This window comes from Branchiostoma belcheri, unplaced genomic scaffold (genome assembly GCF_001625305.1).
Source record: "Branchiostoma belcheri isolate BF01 breed outbred unplaced genomic scaffold, Haploidv18h27 scaffold200, whole genome shotgun sequence".
Taxonomy (NCBI): domain Eukaryota; kingdom Metazoa; phylum Chordata; class Leptocardii; order Amphioxiformes; family Branchiostomatidae; genus Branchiostoma; species Branchiostoma belcheri.
The window spans coordinates 6774-14896 of NW_017803492.1; the positions used below are offsets into that span (position 1 = coordinate 6774).

The window sequence follows — 8123 nt, forward strand, 5'->3', positions numbered from 1 at the left end:
AGTCGATATGATTCACATAAATGGGAGACATGGTAACTGCTATTCCATTCTTTTACTGGCATACTATTCTAGCAAAGTTACACACTGGTCTACAGTGTAAAATGCATGGGGACAGGGAACATGGAAAAATGACGGCGATGGTGACCAATAAATACGGCACATAACGCGCTTTATTGTTGAAACTAGGATGCAAAAACTTGGCAAATCTCTAACAGCTATCCTTAGTTAACAGAACATTAGAAAAAGGAACACATTTTTTTCACTTCACATTTCACAAACAACATTAATGTGATGCAAACATAACTAAACGCTAAAAATCAAGTATATTTACAGATACTAAAACAAATAAAACTACATTTCGATGAATTGATAACATACTTACGCTACGGATCTAGTATATTTACATGCTTGTACTTGTACATGTAGTTGACTAAGTTAACAGACGGACAATGACACATTAGGGTTTAACGAACGGTGTCCTACCATTTAACTGTTGTCTAAATAGTACACTTTCGTATTACAAACACGACTTCTACCACTAATCAACAGGCTACGAAGCATGTATTTGCACCGATCGTGATATTAAAACACCGCTATTGTTTACTTGACGACGGAGTCTTGTAGACAGTACATTACTAATAGAAAAACAGTAAATACCTTGGCAAAAACATAACACAAGAAAACCAGACAGTACTGGCATTAAAACGATACCACTATCTCTACATACAGGTTGACAGACTTTTGTCGATATGGGTGTTCATGTTGGCAATCTGATGAAAGCTTCTGGTTGATACTCTGACGAAAGCTTCTGTTGCATTTAGGCCATGTTCGGTTTCTCCCCTGTGTGAGTCCTCACGTGTCTCTTTAAACAGCTCAGTCTGGTGAACTTTCTGCCACACTCCTCACATCTGTACGGTTTCTCGCCGGTGTGAGTCCGCACATGTGTCTTTAGATTTGACAGCTGACTAAACTGCTTGCTGCACTCTTCACACTTGTAAGGTTTCTCGCCCGTGTGAATTCTCATGTGTTTCTTAAGATTAGCCAGATCGCTGAACTGCCTGCTGCACTCCTCACACCTGTACGGTTTCTCACCAGTGTGAATTCTAGTGTGCTGCTTCAGATGATACAGTCTGCTGAACTGCATGCTGCACTCCTTGCACATGAACTGTTTTTCACCAGTGTGAGTCTTTATGTGTCTTTTCAGACTACCCAGCCTGCTGAACTGCCTCCCACATTCCTCACATTTGTGCGGCTTCTCACCTGTGTGAGTCCTTATGTGCCTCTTTAGATCTCCCAGATCACTGAACTGTCTACCACACTCTTCACACCTGTACGGTTTCTCACCTTTGTGAGTCCACAAATGTCTATTAAGAGTTGATAACTGAGCAAACTGCTTGCCGCACTCCTCACATCTGTATGGTTTCTCTCCAGTGTGAGTCCGCTTGTGCTTCTTCAGATTACTCAGCGTACTGCACTGCTTGCCGCAGTCATCACACCTGTACGGTTTCTCACCTGTGTGAGTCCGCATGTGTGTCTTCAGATTACTCAGTGTACTAAACTGCTTGCCGCACTCCCCACACCAGTAGGGTTTCTCACCTGTGTGAGTCCGCATGTGCTGCTTCAGATGACTTAGGTAACGAAACTCCTTGCCACACTCGCTACACTTGTGGGTACGCGGAGATTCCTGCTTTCCACCTCCACTTTCTACTTTCTCTTTATTCACATGAGATGCAGCTCTGGCGGCCATGTTACTACTGATCCTGCAGAAGTTAAAATAAATCTTTCATTTAAATAAATATATCAGCTTCAATGGGATCGCGAAATTTATATGGTGTATAACTTCCATACTGACAATTGCACTTAAACGTTTCAGTTACATGTATCGGTTTTAGTTTGTAGAAATTTATAGTTGGGTTTGTGTGGCGTTAAACCTGGTTTCGATCATCGAAAATGATACTGATTCAAAAAGCCAGATTAGCATGAAGAGCCAAGCATGAAATGTTCTTCGTCCGTCGATTTATAAATTAGCCTACAAATATATGCCGCATTGAAGTTACAGATAAAGAAAATACTGGAAAATTCGGCACTTACCAAGATGCACTGACGCTCCAAAGGACTGCACGATGTTTTCACGACGGCACAGATCCTCACGGCTGCAGAGTCAGTACTGACAGAAACAGAGCAGTCAGGGACGCGTTTATATAGGGACTGAGTGGGGGGATAAAACCGGTCCGGTGGGTTTTACTTGATTACGAAACAAAGGAAAGCACCATGCTGATTTGCATTGAGAAGAGTCCGACAACATCGTTCGCAGACAAAAGAGACCGAGTTGGAGACTAACAATAAAGTTTGCGATCAACAAAAACAACAACATATTACGTGTCGCAATTTTTAAAGTAAAATACGTTACATTATCATATCACATACGTTGATTTGCATAGAGATAAATTAGACAACATCCTTGGAGAAAAGATCAATAAAGAACACAACACATTACGTGCTTTGATTTATTGGTGAAACTGATATGCAGAAAGTTAATAAATCTCTAACACCTACAGCTACTTACAGGCCACTTAAAAGCAAACAACATTTAACAAACAACGCTCAAGTGCATCTAGAACTAAGATATATGCTGCTACCTAACTCTAAATTCAAAAGCAAATCAAAGAAAGTTAGTTCTTAGACGTCTAGTTCTAATCAACAGGCTAGGGACCACGCATTGGTAGTTTTATAATTTAGTCATGTAGAGAGTACACTACTGAAAGGAAACAGTAAATAAGAGCTCAGGTCACAAAAATTGATCTACAAACTGACTCACATCATGCTACACTAAGACAACCGGAGACAACTAATTGACAGACGTCAAACGAACGTTGAATCTCTGTCACTATTGTGCAAACACTCCTCCTTCGTATTTTACACTCTACTTGAAGTACTTCTAGATCTAATAACGATACTACGGAGAATACAGCGATCGTGATCGTGACAACTAGAAAACTTGTCTACAGGTTGTCGAAATACTAAAAATACTGCACTCTCGCCTTTTTACACACTACACTGTACTTCCAGCTCTAAGCAAACTATATATACAGGGCATGTGTCGATCGTGATGTAAAATCGTTGTTTTCGTTGCATTTTCACACGTGTTCGGTTTCTCCTGTATGAGTCCGCATGTGCTTCTTTAGATGTGCCAGCTGACTAAACTGCTTGCTGCATTCCTTGCATACGTAGGGTTTCTCACCAGTGTGAGTCCGCATGTGAGTCTTCAAGTTACTTAGCGTACTGAACCGCTTGCCACACTCCTCACATCTGTACAGTTTCTCACCTGTGTGAGTTCTCATGTGCTCCTTTAGACTACCCAGCACACTGAACTGCCTGCCACACTCTCCACATCTGTACGGTTTCTCACCAGTGTGAGTCCGCATGTGTCTCTTTAGATCACTCAGTCGACTAAACTCCTTGCTGCACGCCTCACACCTGTAGGGTTTCTCACCTGTGTGAGTCAGTATGTGTACCTTTAGATTTGACAGCGTACTAAACTGCTTGCTGCACCCCTCACATCTGTAAGGTTTCTCACCTGTGTGAGTCCGCATATGTGTCTGTAGACCTTCCAGCTGACTAAATTGCTTGCCGCACTCTTCACACCTGTACGGTTTCTCGCCGGTATGGGTTCTAATGTGAGTCTTCAGATGATGTAGATGACTGAATTGCACACTGCACTCCTCGCATTTGTACGGTTTCTCACCAGTGTGAGTTTTCGTATGCACCTTCAGACTACTCTGGCTGCTAAACTGTCTGCTGCACTCCTCACATCGGTAAGGTTTCTCACCTGTATGACTATGAGTCCGCATGTGTCTCTTCAGATGACACAGGAAGCGAAACTGCTTGCCGCAGTCGTTACATTCGTGGGAACGCGGAGAATTCTGCTTTCCACGCCCACTCTCTCTCCCTTCTTGTTTCAGGTGTGATTCAGCTCTGGTTGCCATGTTTGTCAAACGGTAACCCTGTAGGAACATTGTAAAGTATAACTTGTCATATATTTCATTGAATTGATAATCTGGAGTACGTGTAGACTCGCACCGGCTATATTGACAAATGCATATGAACATGCCATTACATGCAACTGATCAGGTTCAGTTCATTCAAAACCTAAAACCTAGCATAACATATTCAGAACACGGCATATCCTACAAGGGTACACCACTGTTACAGTAGTATTGTACAAAGCAGGTACACTAGAGAAAAATTCAAACTTACCCAATATCATTCAATATATATGCTCCACACCCGTTATATGAAGCACCTAACACAAAACCTTCCGTCGGTTGATTTGAAATGTAGCCTACAACAAGGTGCCACATGGCAGTACTGATAGCAAGTAAATACAGAAAAAGAAAATAATAGTCAGCACTTACCAAGATGCACGGACGCTCCAAAGTACTGCACGATGTTTTCACGACGACACAGATCCTCACGGCTGCAGAGTCAGTACTGACAGAAACAGAGCAGTCAGGGACGCGTTTATATAGGGACTGAGCGGGTGGATAAAACCGGTCCGCCGGGTTTTACCTGATTAGGAAACTAGAGATAGTATCTTCTTTCATGTGCCGATTTGAAATTCAGACAACATCATGAGATAAAAATACAATCACTTGGACAATAACTGTAAAGACAACAACATTGAAACTAAGATCAAGGGGGCGACTGTCGGCATACGATGGGGATTGTGTCGCTTCGGCAGACTGTGTAATCTTATTTAATGAAAGGTTCATAATAAATGGCCAATCATAGTCTTAAAAATGTACCAAACGCCTCCTTTAACTAAACTGTTTAAGCATTAAAGCTAGCGTTAAGTCCTGAGTCAAAACGACCAGCCATAAATAAAATCGATGTTTTGTAGCTGTTACCTATTTTAAAACAATATAACGTTTCATCAACGACTTTGGAACAATTTTGTCTAGCGCTTCCCAATTTTACAAAGAACGCTCGAAGGCTGTTATTAGCTTCGAATTTCTAAGATTACGCCACACTTCAAGTATCTGGTACCGCGACACTGAGAGTTTAGGTTGTCAACAAACCTCTTACCTGTCTTTCAAAACTGCCCAGAGTTAATACAGAGCCGAAGTAAGATGGAAATCGCCTCAGATTGGAGAGAAATAAATGAAACCACACGCACGTCTCAAAAATGGCGGTTCAGCGTCAGCATAGGTCAAACCAATCGAGGGCAAAGGTCAGAGGTGACAAACCTGATTACCCAGGGTCCTGGATTCTGTTGTTACGGACGCCTTGTCGAATATTGAATTTTTCTGCTATATCAGTTTAAACGATTGTCCATGCTACAGTTAATACAACTATAGTAAAATAGAGAGGAAGAAAACTTAGGAAAAAGATATTTGCGAAGGAGATGCCGTAATGATGATGATGACTAGTTACGAGATATATGTGAACGCACCGTGTTACGTTTGCTGATTTGCATATGAGAAATCAACGTCCTTAGGAAAAGGGTAGAGCATGGAAAATGAAAGCGAAGATGACCAATCAATACGGCACATAACGCGCTTTATTGTTGAAAGTGAGATGCAAAAAGTTGACAAATCTCTAACTCTAAGCTACCTCTACCTTGCAGAATTGCAGTCGAACCAACAAATTACATTTCCATGCATTAATAACTGAATTTATTGTTTCATGTTACATGCGCTGATTTGCATAGGGGCAATTTACACAACATCATGAAAAATATCAATAAAGAAGACAAGTCTTTCCTTTTTTCTATTTATTGGAGAAACTTAGATACAGAAAGTTAACTAATCTCTAACAGCTTCATGTAGATGTAGATGTAGATTCCTTCAGGCCAGGTAGGAATATCTTCCAGTTTGGGCCGCTCTTGGCTTCAGCCGACAGTCAACTCAGGTTGCATGGGATGATCCAGGGCTCTGTAGTTATATACTGCAGGGTGTAGTCTCATATGCTTATCAAATCTGGTTTTGAAACAGTTCACGCTGGGAGCTGTAATCACTTCTTCAGGTAGACTATTCCACCAGGATACCGTTCTTATGGTGAAAAAATAAAGTCTTGTGTTTGTTTTTGCTGGCATCCTGCTTAGTTTCAGCAGGTGAACCAGCATTCTGAAGCACCTGCTACATTCTTCACATTGATACGGTTTCTCACCTGTGTGAGTCCGCATGTGTCTCTTCAGATGACTCAGCTGACTGTAGCTTTTGTCACATTCCTCACATTGATACGGTTTCTCACCTGTGTGCGTCCGCATGTGCTGCTCACGGCAGTTTCAAATACGGCACTTCCGGGTTCTTGGTTTGCGCCTGCGCAGTAAATCCAAGATGGCGGCGCCGCCTGACAACGTAAATATTTACGAGCGTATCTAGGAACATCTTACAGGTTTCTGATTGGTAATAAAGATGTCAATCATGCCCAAATAAGCTGTGTGGTCTGTTTTAGCCCCGCCCACCGCAATAAACAATTCCCGCCGGCAATTTCCCGCTCAAATTACATAAACATTATCGGCCCGTCGTGACAGGGGATACTGCCGGCTTTACTTCTCCGCTCTGATTTTCGGTAAATTTTAGTGCATTTTGCACTTACTTCCCCAGTTTTGCTGCCATACTATTATTTTGATCTCAAAACTACATCAGTTTCTTGTTTCCTTTCAATAGTCTATTCTTCGTATAGCTTTTGTTTTCTCACAAATTACGACACCGGTACTTCGAGTAACTTCGAGTCCCATTACGTCACTGTTGTGACATACGATATTTGTTAGGCCCCCAATTCGTCATTTTTTCTAGCTAGTACTTGATTTATTGCTGCTATCAGAACGCTTCTTGGACTTCTCTTACCTCATCGTAACAAATTGATCATCTATTAATTCCAATCAATAAGTTCTACAGGGATATGTGGGATCATGTCTTCTGGGGGGGGGGTAGTTGATTCACACATTGAGAACAATCAATAGACTGTGTAGATTCTGTGGGGAATTTAATCTGACTAAGGCTGAGAAGGACAAGAAGCTGTCTGCCCTAAACTGTGAGCTGTACGCTCCAAAAATCAAAGAAATTTGGGGAATCGAAGTTGCTCGAGACAGGCCTTACCTTCATCCTAAGTTTTTCTGTCGCAAGTGCAGGTCTCGGTTGTATAACCCTCCCAAATTATCCAGGGCCAAAAGAATCTCTTGGTATCCCCATACTTTTGGGAGTGACTGTGTTCACTGTTCTAAAGTAGAATCACTGAGAAGAGGGGGACGGCGTCCAATAAATAAGTCTTCTGGGAAACCAAAGACTAAGACGTCAGGTATTACAACTGAGAGCTGTGACACACATCCTTCGCCGGCATGTGAACCTGTCACGACAAGTGTGGTTCACGACCCCCCCCTTGTCGTTCACGTTCCGCCAACCCGCAGCCTGGAAAGTGCTGCCATTCTCCCCGGCATCCAGTTCTTGCAACCAGGTGCGGCATTTTCCCCATGTCGCCCTCCCAGCATCCACCTCGCGGCTGCACCTTGCCCTTCCAGTATCCAGCCCGCGGCTGCGGCTTCCCCTTCCAGTATCCAGCCCGCGGCTGCGGCTGCACCTTGCCCTTCCCCTTCCAGTATCCAGCCCGCGGCTGCACCTTCCAGTATCCAGCCCGCGGCTGCGGCTGCACCTTGCCCTTCCCCTTCCAGTATCCAGCCCGCGGCTGCGGCTGCGATCGCCTTCCACGATAACTATCGTGAAAAGGGGACCACCTTCCATCGATACATATCGGAAGGGCGTAGTCGGCCGGTCCTACAGCCGACACCTTCCACGATAGCACAGCGATTCTCATGGATGGTGACATACGCTGGGTCATCAGGCGGGGTCACCGCCCCATGATGACGCTGGAGTGGCAAAAGGTCAGGCAAAAGGTCATCTGATTTTCCACTATGGCGGCTTTCGTTCGAAAATTCTTGCTTGTGTTGCCGAAGAACAACAGTGTCGGCGCCTGAGAACAGTTCTAGTGTGTCAAGAGTAACGCTCGGGCAAAGAGCTGAGTTCAGTGTACGTACGACCGCGCTGTGCGTGATGGGCGGAGCTAAAGAACGTCCGGCAGGTCAGGTCACCCAGCCTGCTCGGCGCATGCAGGCGGGCGTTCTA

The 8123-nt window shown here is 43.6% G+C and overlaps 1 protein-coding gene across 1 annotated transcript; it reads right to left on the reverse strand.

Moving 5' to 3' along the window:
• Nucleotides 1-718: 718 nt before the first annotated feature.
• On the reverse strand, nucleotides 719-6268 carry LOC109469375 (zinc finger protein 845-like). Its single transcript, XM_019767875.1, has 3 exons — nucleotides 6169-6268; nucleotides 3242-3829; nucleotides 719-1596 (listed from the first exon to the last, which is right to left on the reverse strand). The coding sequence occupies exons 1-3, from the start codon at nucleotides 6266-6268 to the stop codon at nucleotides 818-820; spliced, it is 1467 nt and encodes a 488-aa protein (XP_019623434.1). The 3' UTR covers nucleotides 719-817.
• Between the last annotated feature and the right edge of the window lie 1855 nt (nucleotides 6269-8123).